Source organism: Polypterus senegalus, chromosome 16, assembly GCF_016835505.1.
Source record: "Polypterus senegalus isolate Bchr_013 chromosome 16, ASM1683550v1, whole genome shotgun sequence".
NCBI lineage: Eukaryota > Metazoa > Chordata > Cladistia > Polypteriformes > Polypteridae > Polypterus > Polypterus senegalus.
In genome coordinates this window covers 82,788,665-82,812,388 of record NC_053169.1, presented here as the reverse complement: position 1 = coordinate 82,812,388, position 23,724 = coordinate 82,788,665, and the positions used below count along the sequence as shown (strand labels likewise).

Genomic DNA, 23,724 nt, shown 5'->3' with positions numbered 1-23,724 from the left:
CAATGAAGTAAACAAATATCTCAATTCATCAAGGCCTCACTCCCATTCCAATGTTCTTGAACTAATCTTATCACAGTTAACATCCTCTCAGTCCAGATGTGAACATTGATAATAACATTAGGAAGTGTGCATTAGGCATTAACTGCCTTAGTGTGTGGTTTGTCTATTTTGACTATAAAAAGGATTTGCTGTACAAAATAAGTGGCAATGGCAGTGTTATCATCACATACAGCATGATCCTAAAGTCTGCTTTCCAAACTATCATTTGATAAAATAAAGGATTGATGGATTCATCTGGACCTGATTGCAACAGGAATTAGTCCAATTGAGCACCACATATTAGTTGCATATTACCTGAATGAAAAAGATTTTTCACTAAAGCAAATTCATTCTGTGATGGAGCCTCTCTCAACGTGTGCAGTCAATTGTGCCTTGTGCCTTTTGATCTTGGCCTTCTCACCTTGACCTTAAGGAATGTTTATCTAGCAACTTAATTATACCCTAGGCTTGAAGTGCCAGCACCTCCGTGCTTTTGTGACAGATAGTGAATGCATGCCAGAATATCAAGCTCTAACCTTATTCATACTTAAGCATGACCAAAGTAACTCCCACTCTCCAGAGTAACTATATGCACATGGTGCAGCAGAAATAACTCCCACATTTCGAAAAATCACTGTGGGGTCCCCAAAGCAGGTAGAGGGGTGTGGTCCGTTCCGTTAGGTACGGTACATAATAAAGTTTTCAGTCGTCACCATGCCGTGGTCGGGTGAGCAGAGGCTTTTTTTTTTAAATGTTGAATCTGTAGCCGCGACGCAGAGTGTGTTTCGCACACGGTTCGGTTTATGTGCTAATGAAAGTGTTCCAGACCGGAAAACGATTTTGCTGTGGGTTCAAAGAGTAAGGGCAACAGGATCTGCACTGAAGAGAAAACCACCCAGACATCCCAAAAATGTGAGAACACCCGAAAACATCGCTGCAGTGAGGGCTTCGATTGAGCTGTCTTCAACACGCTCAGCACGGAAACATGCCTCAGCTCTTCGGATTTCAGAAAGAACTGTGAGGCAAATTTTGCATACTGACCTTCATTTACACCCATACAAGATTATGATTGGTCAGGAATTGTCTCCAGCAGACTGGAGGATGCATGGATTGCTGTAATGGGATCCTCGCAGCTGTGCCTCCCACTGACATTCTGTGGAGTTGCAATGAAGCCCATTTCCACCTTTCTGGCACAGTGAACAAACAAAATTTTCACTACTGAGTTGCTGAAAACCCTCGAGTACTCCATGCACGACCTCTTCACAGCCCAAAAGTGACCGTTTGGTGTGCTGTGTTGTCTATAGCCGTCATTGGGCCTTACTTTTTTGAAGAGGGCGGAGTCACAGTTACTGTGAATTCCAATTGATACTGCGACATGTTGGAGAATTTTCTGAGCCTGAAAATTGAAGAGTATGGGGAAGAACACAACCTAGAGGACTTCTGATTTCAACAGGATGGAGCTACGGCCCCCTACAGCACGTCGTCTGTGTGAAATTTTGCAGGAGATGTTCCCGGGTCGAGTGGTCTCCTTACACGAGGCAGTTCCGTGGCCACCGTGCTCGCCTGATTTAAGTCCCTGTGACTTTTTTCTGTGGGGGTACCTCAAGGCCAAGGTTTCAAACATCGTCCTTGGACCAACTAAAGGAGGCTATTCAAGAAGTAATTGAACAACATTCTAGTGAGAGTGATGGAAAACTTCCAAGAACGGCTCCAAATGTGTACCAGTTGTCAAGGCAACCATTTGGACGATATCATTTTTAAAACTTAAAGTAAAAAAACTTTTTTATATATCTACATTTGGGAAATAAGTTTTTGGCGATACCTCATAGCATTTCTTTTCAATCCCCCTTTGAAATGTGGGAGTTATTTCTGCCACACCCTGTATCTTATAACGCATCATGAGGAGTAAACAAGTAGTACAGCAGCAGTTATTTAATTCCACCATTCCATACAGATGACACCACTCAGCAATGACTGCAAGATTCCCGACCAGTCAGAAAGGTCACATTGAAAAGTGCCCATCACCAAATACCCTACAGGTGTTAAACCTTGTAACAGAACAGGGATTGCGGGATGTCTGCATGATGGTCTCTGTAATGTAGGCTCCAACTTGGCATCCAACTTCAAGAAGACAGCTGTAAGAATTTTGATTTCGCTTATAAGCCAATCATCATCATCGTGAGCCATGAAAACTCATTTCTTGTACAATCACCCACACTGCTATACGTCCCCACAAAAGTGTGTATCGCACAACAGCACAGAAATATAGAAGAACTGTGCCACCTGAGATATGCCAAGATAAGCTCACAGTTGTCCCAGACCCTGTCCCACAGGACACCAACACAATGGCAATTAAAAGACATTTAGATGTTGTTTGCAAGTCAAATGTAAAGGCAATTAAAAGACATTTAGATGTTGTTTGCAAGTCAAATGTAAAGAGATTTGTATGGAGTGCAACACTATTTGGTAGATTTTTTTTTTTTTTCTGGCTCTCTCCACTCAGCAGCTGTCCCCTGCTCCTAACTCTTGGGATTTTTCTTTTATTTCTGACTCCTGCAGAGACCCTAGCAAAAGTTCAGGGTTGCAGTCACTAATGTTTTGTTTCCTTTGTTCTCCTGTGTTATGCTGTAAAGACATCACTCGGGAACATGGCCAAATTTATATGATGATTAGATTGTGAATATTTAAAAAGGAGGCGACAAGCAGTAGCTACAAGTGTGTGCAGAAGTGCAGAATTTTATTCAAGATTTAAAGAAAGGAACTTGGCATAGGACCTGGCAGACAGTTTTATAAATACATTTTTGAGGAGGACTTTCCTGGCGTAAGTAAATGCCAGAAGTGACCCTACTCCGTTGGGCTCTTTAGCAAGGCCCTTAACCTGAAATTGCTTCATCCTAGGTAAGTCTTCCAAGTTACAGGAAAAACCTGAAGGTTGGTGGGCAGGACTGGCAACTCCAGCCACTGGGTGAATCTGATTTATAAAACCGGGTTGTACTCATATTTTAACAGAATTTACTTGTGTAAGGCAAAATCATCTTGTAAATGTGCACACGGAAACACACCTCAAACTGCATTCTGAAACAACTATACATAGTCATATGCTAATCAACATGATGCTACAGACCTTCGTTGACTGGTGGAGCAGCCTTCTTCCTGATGCAGCAGCCTTCTTCCTGATGCATCGAGACCCCGCCACTTGCATTGAAGAATCTCTGGCTGAACTTGGCAAATGACCATGTAAAATCATCTACAGCATTATAACCACCAAACCAACTCCCCACTTGTACTCGGGGTCTGGGAAACAACGTAAGGAACCAGCGTCTGAGAGGGTAGCTGCTGCTACTACCTGGCACATGTAGCGACATGTCAGTTACCTTATCAACAAGCTAGCCACCACGAACAGCACCATAACTAAAACTATTCTGCCTCAAAATAAAAAAAAAAATAAATTAAAAAACACTATATAAGAATGACTTGGGAACATTAAAAGGTCAATTGGGACCCCAACCACTCCCAATCCCATTAGGACACTGAACACATGTAATTTTAATACAGTGTCTTATGTTAAAGCATGCTGGCCACAGAGCAAGTGGAGCGAAGTTATGCTTAAGCACTTGATGCACTTTTGATTGGAGACCCTGTAGTTCAAGTTTCATAATACAAAGAAGGACAACATTAACAGACTAACAGTAGGACTACAGAATGTGAAACCAACAATTTGAAGAAGTCCTGCTTTCTGCTTTAAAAAAAAAAAAAAATCTACACTTATGTGGACTTAATTGATTAACAGATAGGTTGTTTGCCCAATGCCACCAACCCTGTCACCCAACATTTCAGGTTAGAAAACTGCACTTCAGCTAGTTCCTCCACTTGAAAGGGGGGCTTCCTCAGTGTATTTCCCCACTTAAAAAGGAAAAAGCTGTGCATTTTCACTAAACAGAAGTCTGGCTGTTACACCTGAAATAGAAGCTATCTAACCAAAAAAGTCCAGTTTCAAAAAACTTAATTTTCCATCATTTGAAATAATCAAACTGTAGCATATTCAGTGTATCTGAAATTTGGAAATGAATGTGACATGCCTACCAGCCCAAAAGAAGATGAAAAGGAAGCCTGACGTCATACAAGTGAAAAAAAGTACAAAACATAGCCAAGGTACTAAAGTAGAAATAAAAGTCACAAGCACAAATCACAACACAAGGTTAACACACCATTACTGGCACCGCCTAATTCCACTATAAGAAACATGTAATGCAAATAAAAGGCCACGTTACTTTTTACTGTAAAAGATTAACATTAGTGACCTTGTGCAGTACTTTGTTTTAAAAGGACTTACTACAGCTCATAGATTGAATTTGCATTATTTATATAAGATTGTTGTAACATTTATCTAATGGTCAAAAATACTGAAACATTAGTATTGTATAGATATTATACTAGGTAAAATAAACTTAAAAGAACAAAGACTGGAATTTATTCTAAAAAGAAAAAAAAAACATTAAAAATTACTCAGGTATAGAAGTTTAATAGGGGGAAAAAAATGAACATTTACAGGACTATAGTAAACCCTATAATCTTCAGAGGGTATATGGGAGATGGCACTAGTATAATACTCTGAATGGAAGCCCTATACATTCATAACTTTTCTGGGCAATCCCCCAAGCTAAATGTACTAAATCCAACCCTGCACATCGTGAACATTTGGCAGGAAATCGAGGGGGTCAGAAAAAAGCCCTACAAAACAAGGAGAAGACTTGATGTCCTGGAGCTGGGATACCACACTCTGCAGTTACCATCTCCCCCCTCCCAACAACCTTTCACATGAATGTATCCTATTTAAAACCCAACCGTTTTCTCATCACATAGAAAAATTCTAATTCCTCAAATATACAAATGTAGAAAAAAGACATTTCTCATGACAACAAAAGCATGTTAATGAGTCAAACATAATGATCCATTAAAATTAATTACAAATGTAGCTAGAAGTTCTGTTACAAGACCTTACAATAGATGAATAATAAGCAACAGCAGGCAAGAAAATAAGATGATCATCACAATGACTTCACTTAAATCCAACTCAAATCTTAAGTATATGTTTCACACAACACTCCATAAAAAATTATAATTGGTAGCAACTTACCTTAAGAGAATCAACAAGATCCTCCACCAGAAACAGATGGCGGAGCTCTTTCAGTGCACAGTTGACACGACCAAGTGCAGCATCACTGTATTTGTGAACAAACTCCTCAGAAACTGCAACATCAGACTCCAAATATGCCCTGGAGCAGATAAACAAGATGGTAAGTAAAACTGAGCTCTAAATATCAGGGCCATATGGTTTCATATTACTTAATTTATCTGGTCAAAAATATTGTACTTCCGCCATGGTGAACATCTAAGTTAGTAACAGATGTACAACATCCTCTATCCAGCAGAACTTTGCACAGCGAAAAACCAATCTGCAAGCTCACATCATTCATCACTGTAAATGAATGCGCTCACAAATCATAAAGGCACTTGTGATGATCAGCTGAATGCTTAATATATTAAACTCATTATCTTTTGAGTTAGACTCCTCAGATGAAATGGTTGAATTTATCAGAACACCAGAACTACACATAGAAAACTTCAGAGTTGTCTGCTCATATGAATTATGTTTATGTGAGGCCATGCCAAACTACTTCAAAAATACAGCAGAAGAATACCCATGTTCAGCATTTCTGATACCCCCCTTATTGTGGCACAGAGCCCTCCATATGAAATAGAACAGCAAGTAGATCAAAATGGTGCCTGGGGAAAAGCATTTGTATTTTGACAGCATACATTATTTAAGCCCGAAATGTGCAATGGATCTCTCTTGCATGCACCACGAGGCATCTGTCTCTTTAAAAAACATCAAGTGTTGGTGATGAAAGACTTCACACAAAAAGAATGTAAAGCAAATTATTCAGAGCATTCTCTTATTTTACTAAATAAATAATCAAACATTGACCTTTTATTTCAAAGTACTAAAACATTTTTAATATTTGATATTAAAAAAAAACAAAAAAAAAGCAATCAAACACACTGTTGGCACAAGTATTCAATCCTTTCAAGTTTACACAACTGCGTAAAGATTACAATTACCTTCCATATTCGCACATTCTCTGGATGAAAACTCCAGAGTCAAGACTTTAAACCTGATGGATTTTCAGAAATGAAGATGAAAAAGCATTACAAAAAGACTTCAGAGATCATATAATACACACACACACACACACACACACACACACACACACACACACACACACACATACGGATAACTGGGCAATACAAGCATTTCTATATTAGCGTGTTTTGCTGTCTCATTTATCAAGAAGTGGACCCAACATTAAACAGTACAGACTATGCCTATAAAACATCATCCATCAAAACTGATGAAATTTGCTGGTAAACCACAGTAGAAGTCAAGCACATCTAAAGCGAGTATAACACTAAGATGTATGTGGGGGTGGCACAAAAGAAGCCACTATATTTAAAAAAAAAATCTGTAAAAGCACATCTGAAATTTGCCATGAGAGCAACCTAATTTAAATGTAATAAAAGGTTTTGTGGTCAGATGAGACTAAGATATTGCTTTATTGCCAAAATTCAAAAACATGCAGCAAAAACGTAACACAATCCACACCTGTAGAAATACCACATCTACAGTGAAATACGGTGGTTGCAGCATTGTGTTGAGGGGCTGGTTTTCTTTAGAAAGACCTGGAAATGTGACTAAAATAAATGGAAAATGGCAGAAAAATTCCAGTCTGCTGAAAACCTGGGAGAAAGTTAATCTTTCAGCAGGAAAAAGATCCCAAATATAACGCCAAAGCAGTCTTGGAGTGGCTCAAGGGCTAAAGTACCTTGATGGGCCTTACAATAACCCAGTAAAAGCCCTGATTCTTAGTTCAACTGAGGGTCTCTGGCCCCATCTGATAAACTAGATAAGCATCACTTGACTAACTTGGGCAACCGGAAGCAAATCTGTTGAAATCGCTCCTGAACAGTGTACCAAGTACATACCAGCTTACAGCTATTACAGCTGCAAAATGTGGCTCAACAAAATATCAAGAGTGGAGATTAAACACATATAAATGAGAACTGCACACTTCCTTTGCTCCTTCTTATGACCTTTGCAATTTAAACCAATGTCACTAAGCAAACAACCCAAACACTTTGAAATAAAAATAAAACAGAACAAAGTATCAGTGATGGAGTACCTTTCTGGGACACGTCCAGCTACACACTTCCTAAATCTTTTTATTTTGAAACAAGGTCACCACAACTCAAAGCCAACCATGGCACTTAGAGTAGAGCAAATCTAACCTAAAACTGAACATAAGATCCTAGCATGCATCTGCTCGCACACAAAACACCAGTGTGACATACAGTATTAGTCCATACATACTGAACATATAGGATACATGCTCAGCACTCAGAATTCAGAAGCTCCTGCCTCTGGTGTCACATTAAAACTAACCAGACCATTAGTGACTTCTACTTTAACTGGTGTCTGCATCAAAGTGACTTTTGACTCTGCTAAACGAACTACTAAACCTGCAAACACACAAAATGGATACCTCCATAAGATTTCAGGGTCAAACCTGCATTTTGACAACTTATCCACAAGTTTTTTTTCCTCTTTCTTTTTCATTTATATATAAACTGTGTAGCAAACAAACTGCATTGCTGTGTATCCAGACAAGGTACACTGCAGCATATTTTTGCAATCTCTGTGAAAGAAGGAAAACCCTAGGTGGCCTGGCTGGCTCCCTTTTGGATTTATTTCTACTTGGTTCCTGCCTGCCACCGTATACAGATAGTTGGAAACTACAAAACGCGGTTTTCTTACATATAGCATCTTTCGATTAGGAATCTCCATTCCAAGGACCATTACAATAAGCAAACATTTCATACAATTACTAAATTTTCTAGAATCACAGTAATGACAGGTACGTGAGCGGAGAGGCAGGGTCTGAATGGCAACTGGAGTCAAAATTTAAGGCTTTAGCCACTCCACTCATGGCCGGCCATGTTAACTGTTATTTTAAACACAGACTTTCAAATGGAGAGGAGTATACTCAGCCAAAGCTGCTGCAGCACATACTACTTGAAGAATTTTATCTATCTTGTAACTGCTAAAGCAAAGCTGTATATTCTTTAAAAATGTCTTAATTTTAACCTCAAACCTACAGTAGAGACTTAAATATTCAGACATGGATATCCCAAGATAATTTCTACTACCAATATGACGAGACTAAAACCCAGGGTGATCCAGTTGATTTAGCCCGATGTTGGCTTTCCTCTTAGTTTAATGAAGCTTCTAAAGGCTACGTGCTGTGTGTTAAGTGCATTTTAAATGCCACCTTCATTCACCTGCATCCATTAGGATAAAGATCACTGGTCAATACAAACTTCCATACCTTTTTATACTAATTAGCGTATTTACAAAAACATTCATGTATTTAATACACAGTAAATAAATGATTCGGTTTAACAAATAATTTGACCTGATGGGGTCTCCATAGTTGTAACTGTTTATAGAAACAATTAAAATTTGCCAGGAAAGGACAAACAAATTGGGAAAAATATAAATCACCAGATGGACACACTTTGCCAACAAATGTACTTCAGCTCAGCAATATTCAAGTCAATGGATTATTTCACAGAAAACATGTTTACACACCTTCTATGTAAGGTACAGTGGTGTGAAAAACTATTTGCCCCCTTCCTGATTTCTTATTCTTTTGCATGTTTGTCACACAAACACATTTGATCATCAAACACATTTAACCATTAGTCAAATATAATACAAGTAAACACAAAATGCAGTTTTTAAATGATGGTTTTATTATTTAGGGAGAAAAAAAATCCAAACCTACATGGCCCTGTGTGAAAAAGTAATTGCCCCCTTGTTAAAAAATAACCTAACTGTGGTTTATCACACGTGAGTTCAATTTCCGTAGCCACCCCCAGGCCTGATGATTGAAACAGGTGTGGCAGTAAAGAAATCACTTAAATAGGAGCTGCCTGACACAGAAGTAGACCAAAAGCACCTCAAAAGCTAGACATCATGCCAAGATCCAAAGAAATTCAGGAACAAATGAGAACAGAAGTAATTGAGATCCATCAGTCTGGTAAAGGTTATAAAGACATTTCTAAAGCTTTGTGACTCCAGCGAACCACAGTGAGAGCCATTATCCACAAATGGCAAAAACATGGAACAGTGGTGAACCTTCCCAGGAGTGGCCGGCCGACCAAAATTACCCCAAGAGCACAGAGACGACTCATCCGAGAGGTCACAAAGACCCCATGACAACGTCTAAAGAACTGCAGGCCTCACTTGCCTCAATTAAGGTCAGTGTTCATGACTCCACCATAAGAAAGAGACTGAGCAAAAACGGCCTGCATGGCAGATTTCCAAGACGCAAACCACTGTTAAGCAAAAAGAACATTAGGGCTCGTCTCAATTTTGCTAAGAAACATCTCAATGATTGCCAAGACTTTTGGGAAAATACCTTGTGGACTGATGAGACAAAAGTTGAACTTTTTGGAAGGCAAATGTCCGTTACATCTGGCGTAAAAGGAACACAGCATTTCAGAAAAGAACATCATACCAACAGTAAAATATGGTGGTGGTAGTATGATGGTCTGGGGTTGTTTTGCTGCTTCAGGACATGGAAGGCTTGCTGTGATAGATGGAACCATGAATTCTACTGTCTACCAAAAAATCCTGAAGGAGAATGTCCGGCCATCTGTTCGTCAACTCAAGCTGAAGCGATCTTGGGTGCTGCAACAGGACAATGACCCAAAACACACCAGCAAATCCACCTCTGAATGGCTGAAGAAAAACAAAATGAAGACTTTGGATTGGCCTAGTCAAAGTCCTGATCTGAATCCAATTGAGATGCTATGGCATGACCTTAAAAAGGTGGTTCATGCTAGAAAACCCTCAAATAAAGCTGAATTACAACAATTCTGCAAAGATGAGTGGGCCAAAATTCCTCCAGAGCGCTGTAAAAGACTCATTGCAAGTTATCGCAAACGCTTGATTGCAGTTATTGCTGCTAAGGGTGGCCCAACCAGTTATTAGGTTCAGGGGCAATTACTTTTTCACACAGGGCCATGTAGGTTTGGATTTTTTTTTCTCCCTAAATAATAAAAACTATCATTTAAAACTGCATTTTGTGTTTACTTGTGTTATATTTGACTAATGGTTAAATGTGTTTGATGATCAGAAACATTTTGTGTGACAAACATGCAAAAGAATAAGAAATCAGGAAGGGGGCAAATAGTTCTTCACACCACTGTATATCTTGACAAGTTTTACCGGTCATGCATTTTAATGCTTGTATATGGTTGAGATAACACTGAAGTTTACTTTGACAATTAGTTTTGCTGTTTTACAGATTACCTTTTTCGTGTGACTGAGGGAATAACAAACGTGAACTAGTTCTTAGCCAACGGCAGAGACATTAGATTAAATCAATAGCAGTTTTTAATCTCTCTCTTAACATCAATTTAATTTTTTTGAATTGACATGTTGAAAATCGGTTTTCATAAAACTAAAGCAGTTAACAAATCTATTTCATGAAGTATGTTGAATGATTCTTCCACCAAAAGAAACATGCAAATTACTAACAATATGTTTAGACAGCTTTTTGGTTAGCACTGTTAAATGCAGCTTGATTCATGGGCAGCTTTAATCTGCATTACTCACACAATGAACATAACTGTGACAAGCAGTTCTGTTCTGTTGGGTGGAGTACTCCTTTAATATACATTTATTTTAGCAATACTTCACTAAATCAGATATTGGTCAATTCGCACCTATACTAATTCTAGTTATATTTTAAATAAGTATAACTCAAAATGATGAAACATTCAACTGTTGCTTTAAAGTAGTCCTAATATCAGTGTATTTTTTGACTAGTGTTGTTGGTTTTCAAGCTGTGTGATACATGAACAGCTCTCAGGTGATGCATGAGATGAAACGCACAAACAAACTTATCCCAATTCTCTGTACTTGACTTTGCTTCAATTCCACCACTCCACTCAGTCAAACAGTGCTCCTGCCGAGTCACTTCATTCCCATATTTGTCCAGTGCCAATTCAAAGTCTCTGTCTACTTACTTGAGGTCTAAAGTAACAATTTTTTATTCAATACAAAACCATCTACTATTATTATTTAAAAATATATATAAAGTGCATTTGTCCTACCTAAGAAAATCAAAAGACACAAATCCACACTTACACAAAAACAGTAACCACTTGATAAAAAACACAAGACACGATATTAATGGATGGACAATTTAAAAAAAATAACACCTTTAGTTATATGTACCTAACCAAGGTTCAATACTTAATTTACTACAGTGTTACTACTGTTAGCAGTAAGCCATAATCCAAAATCTTGTGCTACTTTGAATTATTGGGTTCAAATTAGTGGGAGGCCCTGACCAAAATTTTGGGAAGCATCAGCTTAAACATATTTGAAAACCCCTGCAATGAACTATTTACATTTAGACAAATTATACTTTAATTAAAATGGCACACTGTAAATTAAGAGAACGTATTTAGAAAAATTAAGTTAGCTACTTTGTTTTCTTTGTCTCAGATGTTTTCCTTAATGTTTTAGTTACACTTTTTAATACTTATTAAAAAAGCTACATTAGATAATTTAAAGACAATCTCTAATATCTGATTTCATCTTTAAAGAACATCAAACCTCAGAAGGGTTGTTGCCAAAACCTAGCACCCATTCCCCATTTGAAAATCCCTGCTTTACTGCAGTCTAAGGATTAGTTTATGGAACTAGACATGTCAAGTTGATATAGATGTGTTGTTTAGAAAATATATTTATTGAAAAAGGCACAGATATTTAATAAAACTGAAATCACAAATCATCAGGTACAAATCAAGACTCGAACTGACAAGTTACCATCAAATCACAGCTTCACTCATCAATTCAATTAACTAAATCACTATAAAAAAATAATTTTTACCTAAACAGATTGGTCTGTCAAGACTTTCCAGTTGAACAATAATCCTGCAACCCATACTGAATGCTTTTTCTGAAGGAAGACTTATTGCAGCATTGTACAAGAAGTGTGTTGTTATAAGTGAAAACCCAAAGACAGTTGGCTGTGTGTACTTTCCACAATGCTTGGGAATCTTTGTCACCATCAGTAATGCTAAGAATCCAAACTGGATAGATGTCCATAAAGAGCAGTCTAACTAAATACCTGGTTATAGTTAATTGCTGAAGTTAGTAAATTATCATGAATAAACAGGCAGGGATCGATATTCTAAATTTAAAAATCTTAAAAGTACACTGAATAAAAAAAAAATGCCTGAAGTATTTGAGCTGAGAAAACACCTGTCTTTTTGAAATAAAAATTTACTAGAAAGAGGGGCAAAGAGAAAAATTTAGGTAAACTTTAATGGGATATACACTCCTAAACACACAACAAATGCTGAATACAACTTTTGACGTGACCTCAAAAGATGTAAGCTGAATTATTCCTTAAATAAAACAAACCATTATGCTTACACATAATTTAATAAACAAAACATAAAAAAAAAAAATATTTAAAATTGCCCAACAAATAAATCTGTTGTCACTCACTTGAAAGGGTGGCCCTCATCAGACTTCTGAATTGCCTGCACAACACCCTTGTATATCCTGAAACTGATGGTGACGGACAGAAGGGCCAGAGCCAGGTAGGAGATGACGCTAACAATACTGCACACCGTCAAAGAGAGGAGCAGGAAGAGGCTGGCTCCAAAGACTATGCCAGTCTTCTTGATGTCACGCCAGTACAGGAGATCGACCACTGGTGAAATGCAAAAGGGAAAATTTTTAATACTAATATTTAAACAAAATATATACACAATCTGTGGTGTTTCATCAGTGATTGTGCAAAAATGAAAACTTCATAAAACTGCTTTAATGCTTAAGCCTCCCATGTGAAGATAGACGAGTTCAAAGTGAAAATGACAAGAAACATTAGACAGGACCCTTTAGAAATAAAATTACTTTAAACATCTCAGTTTCTTATGTGCAACAGAGTAACATCAAGAATGTTTACAAAAAAAGCAAGTCCATTTGATAACACTGCAAAAACTACCCATTCAGGATCATGGGGGCTAGAGCCTATCCTGGCAACATCAGGCACAATGCAGGAACAAACCATGGACTGAGCACCAGGTTATGGCAGGATGTACTCTTGCACACGCTCGCATACAAAAGTCGCTATTGCTAATTAACTTAATGTGCAAATCTTTAGTAATGTAGAAAGAAAAAACCAGTACATCCACAGTGGAACTCATTCAGACACAGGGAGGCAGTGACTAAGCTCAAGATTTTAAATCCAGAACACTGAATTGGTGAAGGGGCAGTACAACAGCTGTGACACTGCTATGCATGCCCATTAGATTTTGCTCTTCAAAGTACAGCATGAAAAAAGCCCACAGCTGCCTGGGGACTCCCAGCCTTGCAAGATCTATCACTCTACTTTTAAATGAAGCTTTAGGCCACTGCCAAGAATAACTCTGGCTCACATTAACCTTCAGCGTGTTAAAGTTCATGCCTCTTAGTTTAGTTTCAAGTGAATAACAGTAGCTATCTGAGGACACCCTGCTATATTTTACTGGAAATACCTTCAGCCAAAAGGTCAATAACTAGTGATATATATTGTTTATTAAATGATAGATAGATATATATATATATATAGATATATATAGATATATATATAGATATATATATAGATATATATAGATATATATAGATATATATATAGATATATATAGATATATATAGATATATATAGATATATATAGATATATATATATAGATATATATATATATATAGATAGATAGATATAGATAGATAGATAGATAGATATAGATAGATAGATAGATAGATATAGATAGATAGATAGATAGATAGATAGATAGATAGATAGATAGATAGATAGATAGATAGATAGATAGATAGATATAAATTAAAACACTGTCACAAACACAAACCAGTCTGCCTTTCAATTCTAAACAATGTTTGAAACTAGGGCCAAACTTAAATCAGAACTCTTGTTTAACTGTTTTCTTTGAGGGAGTTTAATATATCTGGGTAATGTCTGCATTCATCTCTTTAGTCTGTATAATGTTTTAGCTCAAGTATTTCTTAATCTTCATTCCGTGTAAATTATAGAATCACAAATATGAAAAAAATGCTAAAATAAATATGATCAAATGGGTTAAAAAAAAATCAAAATCAAGCTGTCGCCAGAAAATAAAATGCAAAACTGCATTACAAGTGCAGCTACATGGCAATTTGCCGATTACAAGAATGACTTTATATAACAGTTAACTGATGAAGTAAAAACAGGTTGACATAGATGGAATACAAAGAGTTCTAATGTAAGATTCATCTTCAATTCTGCTGTCCAGAAATTGAAACCAAGCACAATGAACTTAAAATCTAAAATTATTTTAAACTACCTTTCTTCACCTGACCCTTTGTGTGCTATGTTGAGTAAATAACATGAGGTACAGTGTCAGGTGTCTTTCAAAATACTAGGGACAGAAGCTTCTAAAACCAACAGTAACTGTCAGAGTAATCGGCCATGCTTAAATTACTTCCACTACAATTCAAGTGTAATTGGGCTACTACAGTGCTTTAAACTAACAGAAATTTAGGAAAGGGAGTACACATATCACTCTTGAATAGGACAGCATGTGTTTACAACTTAAGAGTTTTAGAAATATTACATTTGTTTTAAAAAGATAAAGGACTTTTAATCAGGAACCTTTACACCATAAGTAGTTTTATTTTAAATCAGACTGCATTAAAATATAATTAAAGGTATTTTATTCAATTACTATTCAAATCATTAAGGGAACTTTATTTCATCAGACATCTTTTAACTGCCTATGTTAAAGAGGCTGAATGTCCGAAGTCAAATGAACTGCAAAATGGAATTTCAGTACTGAACACACTCGCTGCATTTAAAAACAAATTTACCTCAATAATATGAAGCAAAATGAGCATCCACAGCAGCACATGGTTTAAATCTTGTAAGACATTTAATCCATCTACCTACTCATTATCCTGAAAGTGTGATCCGGGGATCACAGAATTAAGGACATCAAGTCGAAAGCAAAGACCAACAGTACACAACACGTCCGTCTATCGTGGATACAATTAACGGAACAAAAACGCGACCTGCTGAATTTATGCTCTTCTGGAAATGTGTTCAAGTTCATTACTTGCGCGATTGTCAATAACGAACTAATCGTTTTTCTTTCCTGACAACCTCGATCGCGTTTTACTAACAAGTATCCGCACCTCCACCCTATCACCTTGACGGAGGCGTCAGACGCCAAAAACACAGAGCAAACCAGAATGCATTTGTTCCCGTCTTTGACCAACATTAATTTCAACCTTCGGGCTCTATTATCAGGAGTCAGGCTCTTGCTGTTGCACTGCACGACATTGCCAAATTAAATAACATTAACATTAGACCAAGGGCGGGGACAGCAAACTGCCAAAGACGGGAGAAGAGCGGGGACATTCATTAATATTCAACCGCTGATTTTCTGTACGCCTCCATGTTTTTGAGCGAGTCCATCAAAAGCTTTGCCGTTACGCTGTAATATAACTGGGGCAGAGGAGACCCCTGTGGCCGGCGACATTTAGTAGCCATGCACGGTAGCATCTGGTCCAGCTAAAAATAGTCCCGAGCACGATAACGTGACTGGCATGCAGATCTCCACCGGGCACCGCTAGGCACAAATTCAGCGGTACTGAGCACAGCCACTCCCTTCGTCTTTGTCGTCTAGTCTGAATGGTGTTTTCCCTTATGAAACCTGATTCGCAGCATTCCACATACATGCGCACCTAGCCCACCACCAATACAAAAAAAAGTACATCTTCTCTATTCAGACCGCTACTCTGCACAAATGACAAGCATGGCGCCTCAGGATTCCTTCCAATCTTTCCATTAAGGACGCTTAACCGGCACTAAGCAGTACCCATATTGTCGAGACACTTTAAAATATAGGCAACCTTAAAGCGGCATCGCGTTTCTTTTAAATCCAACATAAAATAATAAAAGAGAAAATAATCAGCATAGTTATAATAACTAACCGCATTTGGCATCCATCTTGAGCCTGTCTGCATGCGATCGGCTCCGCGGCACAGCTGACCAAAAAAAGGAGGCCGCTTTCACTTCCTGTTAGGTCACGGGGAAAGGGGCGCCCACCAAGATTACACGCGTAGCGCACTTCCGGTCTGCGTCTCGCGAGTTAGCGGGTAACCAGACACTAGACTGCGAGAGTAAACGGTGGTACACCTGCACTGAGCGGCTCCACAACACCACCATGCAAACACAGCCACAAACAAAAATAAAAAAACTGGAACAACGCAAATGAAAATTTTATAATTAATATTTTCGGAAACCATTGTCCAGGCTGATGATTAATAATGAGCAAACGTTATCTGTAAAAGGTCGGAGTTGAGCGATCTGAACACGTTTTTATGTGAAGGGATTATATCATCCGTACAAGGCACGCTTTACTGCTGCTGTTCTGTTTAAAAGAGAAAACAGGACACCCGAGTCAAATGTAAGAAAAGCGACTTTGCACATCAGTGATGGCGATTTTGCACCAAAATTAAAACCTGGAATGGTATATTTGAGACTTTATTGGAAACATTCTTGATAATAATGCAATATATTTGGTGTTGCATATACAACAATATCATTCATCAATACATCACACATCTCCGAAAACTGAGATTGCAGTGTTTTACTCAAAACCCCATTACACAGTGCGAACTGCCCCGCGATGGTCCTCTCGCTGCAGTGCACAGGAGCTGCCATTAGCTACACACTGACAGATGCAAGACTGGGGAGAAGGAGACTAAAGAAAAGAATGTCATGTTTTATTTTTGCTTATAATGTATGAGCCTTAACGTTTAAAAATATGTATGTATTCCCTTTTTCAGTAATAACAGGGGTATGTGGTTGCTAATACAACAAACAGTCAGCAACATGAAGTAGACAATAATGTCCGCCTATGGAATCAATAGCAAATAGAGAACGGAGGAATGTCTATAAAAACAAAGGAAATAAAAGTGGAGGGTTTAACAACATTTAGAGCTACAGCACTAAAACAACAAACTCTTTCAATATTTTACACGCAAAACAGATTACTGGTATTAGCTGGCAACATCCAAGACAGCCAAGATAAGTGCTTTTGATAATAGAAAAACATCAGTGGGGAGAATACAAATTCTGTAATAGCTTTCACAGTATAGAGCTGAAGATGTCAGTCTGTTATTCACAAAAACAATGTCTGCAGAATTAACAAGTTAACACAAGATACAAATCTCTCAAGAATAGTGCCCAACTTTATTTGAAAACCATAGTAACGTGGTGTCATGTTTTTGGTTATACAGTACACTAACACTACAACCATAGTAACGTGGTGTCATGTTTTTGGTTATACAGTACACTAACACTACAAGAACTGGTTCAATCATCTTTAGTGATAATGAAATCACAGCTTGACAAGTGTAAAGATGTTTAATAATTACTGCTAGAACATCAAGTTAATATTGCCTCCTGTCCCAAATATAACAACAACATTTTCAGTTCTCTGGCATACTAAGCATCTGAAGTCAGCCTGCTAAATACTTCATAACTCTGTCATGTTATCACAAATATGAAATCACTTGCACTACATAAAATATGAAGTGGTATTTCAACCAAAGCACTGGGATGTCTCAGGGTTATGAGTTTACACTATGCCTGCCTTTAACAGATTTCAAAGTCATTGATAGCAGATGGCAACTTGTGAACTGTGCAGTCACTAATTACGTAACATCCTCAAACTTTCTAATGCACTTCAGTATAGTGGGGCACCTGAACCTATCCCTGCAGCACTGGGCACAAGGAAGGAACCAGCCCTGGAGATTGGCAGTCCATTGCAAGGCTATCTTTATGTGCACACCAACAGTCTTACATGGGACTATTTGGAATTATCAATTAACTTAACCTTTACTCCTATCCTGGAATGAAACTCCATGCAGATAATGGGAAAACATGCCAACTCTACATGGACCACAACTGGTGTAGGATTCAAACCTAGGCTGCTTCATGTGTAAAATGGCAATCCTTGACCACTGCACTAATGTTGCTGTGAAATAAAAATATATTTTACACTCTGACAAACTGTCAGCTTTTAGCTTCCCATCTGGCTTTTTACATGTTCATTTCAGGCCTAACAGCTACATCAGTAAGTACGACTTGTTCACAAAATTAAAAAGTGAGGAGAATGGTATGCAAGTAAAATGCTGCATTTGGAATTTACTACATGCTTTATCAATGTCTGCAGCCCTTAGTAATGATTTTTTTTTTTAATTTATACAAAAACTTTTTCTCCCAACACATTTTTATATAATTGTTTGTGACTTGCCTCAAATTAAAATGAAACCTGATAAATAGCCACTAAATCCCTGTCCCTCAGCATTTCCTAAAGTGATACCGTAAAGCATGTTGCACCTAACAGACAGTGGAACATTTGCTTGCCTGCATAAAAGCGAACAGTTTCGCCTTGTTGCAATGCAGTGTTACAAGGAACAAATCTGGACCCCCAAAAAAAAAGTTGTATTATGCTTGGCAACTGTGCTATTAAAATATCCATGTCAAAAGATTCTACAGGTTTTCCCAATGTTAGCATGCATTTTCTGCAGGCATGCTAGTTACCCACAACAATTTAAGTTTCTAGGATTGTTAGGAAAATCTTAACAATGTAACGTACACATCTTGTATTCTTTCTGTAACATTATGAATGACTTGACCAAAAACACATTTTCAGCTGACTGCTGACTGAGACGACAAACAACAAATAAGCTTGAATTAAAACATCCCAGAACTTCAGCTTCTGACCTCCCCACAGAGCAAGCCAAAACCAGAGTGTCACCACTTAAAGCAAAAGGGAAGCCCATCATGTTGCTGCAATTTATGTTGGGGTGTTGCAACATCAAATCTTTCATCATTTCTTCACTGTTATCACTTCACTGACAAAGGGCAATATTATTTCTGTGTCTAACAAAAAGAACGACCAAAGTCTAAGGACTTTACCCTTTCTACACAGCACACAGAAACTGTTCACATGTCAGATAGAGCAAGTGAATTAACCAAGTTAAAAATCATTTGGCCCTGTAAATATGGGGTCTCTGGTATTTTTTTTTTTTTTTTTTTAATATAAAAACACTCGGGAACACATTTTCAATCTCCTGTATACACTTAACTTCGGTTTGAAAAGCATGGTGTGTTTTTGGAGCTCACGTATTACTTGAACAGTTTCAGGAGCTCACACTGAAGTCCCAGGTATGCATAGACAGAGGAGAGTTCAGAAACTGCCAGACACTTGAAATTAAGAGTTTTCAGTACTAATCTGTGTTGCTAACCATAATACTTAAGTTTGAATTGTGCATCTTTTTAACAATTGTCATTTGATTAAGTCAATTTTTCTATTTGCTTAGTTTGCTAAGCAAAATTTATCAGCAATCCAAACAGTGACACTTCTTACTTAAAAATCGCTTACATCAAGGGGGATTTAACACTTAAACATTCAAAACTACAAATTAAAATAACATAATGAAACTGAAATTAATATTCACCTAACAAATACCATTAAAAGAGCTTACCTTGGTCTTTCCAGGGTTTCTGCTTGCATTCCATCTCCGATACTTACAAAATTTATATCACAACTTTGTCAATTACACATTATAACTCCAACAGTCAAACAAACAAAGCCAGCCTCTAGCAAGTAGCCCCAGGACAGGACTTGATAAAGTATTGGACAACCCCAACTCTTTAATCAAAGAACTGCACCAAAGTCTAGCCAGGCAGATTGCAAAGGACTACAGCAATCATACTGCAGGGCTTGGGTCACCTGACTGTCTGCTGCGGGGTTGGATTGGTAGAGGGTGCAGAGACAATGACGCAGCGCAATCACCAGCTAAGCTTCTCAGAGAGAGGGGCTCAATGCAATCTCCTTATTGCAAGCAGTCTTTTTTTTGGCAGTGTATGAGTAAGTCTGTGCTGAACACTTATTCTTAAAGAACAAAGACATCTGAAGTGCCTATTTTGTACAACGTCCATTTTTACAGTAAGAGAGCGTATTCAGTTTCAATTCTGTTAGTGTTTGTGTCTTAGGCTGAAATTAAAAAAAAAAAATTGGTATTTATTATATTCAATGAAAAAACAAGCTATTCAGCCCAGTAAAATAAACAATTTAAATATAAATTAGCTCTCATAGTTGGGAAGCTGTAAAGCAGCCCCTTAAAACAGTCAGTCACTAAATGTATCTCTAAAAAAAATAAAAAGATGCAACAGGATACAGTTCTTAGTTTTCCTCTATAGCATAAAAACAGATATCACCATTACATGAATTAACAGTTTTTGAGGATGTATCCTCAGCCACTCAAGTGTTTGGCGGTTAGATGCTACATATCTGCTAGATATAAACTTTATACAAAATCTAGAACGACAAGAAAGTCTGTCTCTCTCTACAATTCCCATCATGGTAGATATTGACAAAATCATTTTACTTCAACTCTTGCTAAAGGTTTAATAAATGTAATTATAATTTATTCCACGGCTAAAAATAAACCAGAATTTGCAGTTAAATTTTAAACACAAAGTAACATTACTCACTCCTTGAGAAATATATTTAAAACACAGCCATGTCTTTATATATAAATTTCAAACACAAGGGTTGTCAGGTTTTTCCAGTCAAGTTGGAATATACTTCTAGTACCTCTAACTATACGGCACAATTTTAGTTTTAAAGTTCATTATAAGGAATAACTAATCTCACTACTGCATCATTAAATGTCAATACTGGTCAACTTTAATTTGTATGGGATTAAATTAACATGATTTTACTATATTTTGCATATTTGGCTGGCAACTGTTCTTAATCCCTCTTAGAAACAAAGCCTGGATTTTAATCAAGTTTAGTTAGATTCTAAGCATCTTGTGCAGTATTTTGAAAAAAAAAATATTCATACATGAGTACTACCACTTTAATACTGTGGCTAATGGAGTGCAAGACTATAAACACACCACACAAATGAAGTCTTCACTTTTGTCAGAAACCACATACTTAAATTAATTGGCATAGCTACTTAGGATAAAACTAAAAATAAGTAAAAAGCATTTGAAATAAAGTGAAAAACAAATTTCAATTGCAGCAAAAGTACACAACACTGTTTTATAAACGTATAACATTATAGGCATAAAATGTCACTGTGCCTTTTAATACGATTGATATTTAAATAGGATATAAAATTTGCCAGTAAAATAAATCCGCATTCACCTCACGTCTACAGACCAAAGGACTTTCTTCCTCAAATCAGCAGTCTAACAAATTGAAAAGTAGTTCAAAGAGCCAAAGGATATAATGTGCAAAGACTTGTTTACTTGCTGCCAACTATAGCTAAACAGAGGACTTAATGTATATTCTTAAAAAGTTTAATGTTTGTGCTAGACATTTGCTCCAATCTGCAAATTGCAGATTCCAATATTCCAAATGGCAGAATCCAATATCAGAACATTTCAGGTGGGCTGAGAAAAATAAATAAATAATAAAAATATTGAGCAGCACCCATATACACTTTCTAAAGGGGTTCAATGGTTCAGCTCTCCCCCATCTTAAAGTTACAATGTTAGAACAAAGGCACATTGGTAAAACTCAGTGATAAAGTTCATATTCAGATGTGCCAGAGTATTTACTGTATAATACTACATAATGGAAGGTGGATCTGTACTTAACCCATCAGCTGAAACTGTCCGTTTCCAGTGACAGCAAAATCAATCTTGCCAAAGCAGCTCCATGAACCATAAACATATTTGACTTTATATTTAAAATAAACAGAATAACCCAATATAATAAAAACTGATGCAATCAACAGAAAGATCCTTTAAAAAAAGACCCATGTGTATATATAGGGTTTTTTTTTAGGAAGTCAAAAGTGAATGCAAGCTGAGTCAATCAATTAATTTATAGAGGGTAGTCAACAAATGAAGGTGACATTTGTCAAGTTTTTTAACTCAAGACTTAATATATGCCCATCTGGATGGCTTTTATAGTTTTGGATTCAAAATAAAGAAGATTTTAGCAATGTATTCAAAGCTTAGTTTTTCATTTTGCTGTTTTTATTGCAAGTCTACCATAATCCAATTGAAGGTTGTTTTTTTTTTTATTTTATTTTGCTGATGAAAACAAAAGCAATACAAATAAACGTTTCAAGCAAAAATTTACTTGACCTTGTTATTCCAATTAGTTCAATATTACCAAAGAAAACACATTTCAAAGAAACATACACCTGTCAAGAAGTATTCTAATCCTGTATTCCACTGCATATTGAACAGCAGGGTCCTCAAACACTTTGTTTAAATAAAGGCATTACTGTGCCCTTGTGAAGCAAAATCTTTTAATACCAATGATGAACCTCTAAACTCAACCAATAAGTTGTCAATGATAAATATTATTGATGTTGTACAGTAGTGGCCAAACGTTTTGGCAGTAGCACAAATTTTGTATTTTGGAAAATTTGTGGCTTCAGTTTCTGTGGTGGCAATTTACATTGTTTTTATATTATTGTGCAGAGTGATCAGATGCATATTAATTCATTGCAAAGAACTTTATTAGCATAAACAGTTAACTTTATCAGAAAAAAAAAAACATTTTCACTTATTTTTGGCACTGGCACAAAATGATCAGGTAAAAAAAAAAGTGTCCAGCAAGCGCAAGGACTGTCTCCTCCTGAGGAGTCAACTACAGAACTGTACGGCAACCAGTGCAGAGCTTGCTCAGTATTGGCAGCAGGTGGGTGATGAGTGCATCTATACACACAATGAGGCAAAGACTTTTGAACAACAGCCTTATGTCAAGTATGGAAGTAAAGAAGCCACTTCTTTCCCTGAAAAACATCAAGGACAGAAGAAGATAGGTGCAGTTATTTTTTATATGAATCCTCCTTGTGTGTGGAACATCTGGAAAAATCGATAGTCCGGAGAAGGAAAAGGTAAACGCTACCATGAGTCCTGTGTCGTGCCAACAGTGAAGCATCCCGAGACAATCCATGTGTGGGGTTGCTTCTCATCCAAGGGAGTGGATCAAAATCAAAATTCTGCCCAAGAATACTGCCATAAATAAAAAATTATATCAAAACACCCTTCAAGAGCAACTTCTCCCAACAATCCAGGTGCAATTTGATGAGGATATGTGCACTTTCCAGCATGATGGAGCACCATGTCACAAGGCAAAACATGCTAAAAAAAAGTGATAAAGTGGCTCGGAGATCATAACATTGAAAGTTTTGACCCCCGGCCAGGAAACTCTCCAGATCTTAATCCCATTGAAAGCAAAATTGTGCTCAATTCTCAAAGAGTGGGTGGAAAAACAGAAGCCCACAAATTGTGATCAACTCCAAGCACTTAAGGGGCAAGAATGGATCACCATTACTCAAGATTTGGCCCAGACGCGGATATCCAGCCTGACAGAGCAAACTGCAGAAGTTACAAAGAAGGGTCAACACTATAAATATTGACTCTTTACATAAATTGAATACATTTGCCAATTAA

General features: G+C 37.2%; 1 protein-coding gene across 5 annotated transcripts in view; it reads right to left on the bottom strand.

Annotated features, from left to right (window-relative positions):
• LOC120516427 (reticulon-4-like) overlaps window positions 1–23,724 on the bottom strand; it is a 91,244-nt gene that overhangs the window by 6,407 nt on the left and 61,113 nt on the right. For 3 of the 5 annotated variants that reach the window (XM_039738072.1, XM_039738074.1, XM_039738075.1), the window contains 2 exons: window positions 12,689–12,896; window positions 5,177–5,315 (listed from right to left, as the gene is read on the bottom strand). In XM_039738072.1, the coding sequence (XP_039594006.1) occupies window positions 5,177–5,315; window positions 12,689–12,896 (347 nt within the window). Of the gene's footprint in view, window positions 1–5,176; window positions 5,316–12,688; window positions 12,897–16,211; window positions 16,336–19,778; window positions 19,981–23,724 lie in introns of those variants that run through there. The other 2 variants (XM_039738076.1, XM_039738077.1) reach the window with 2 other exon arrangements.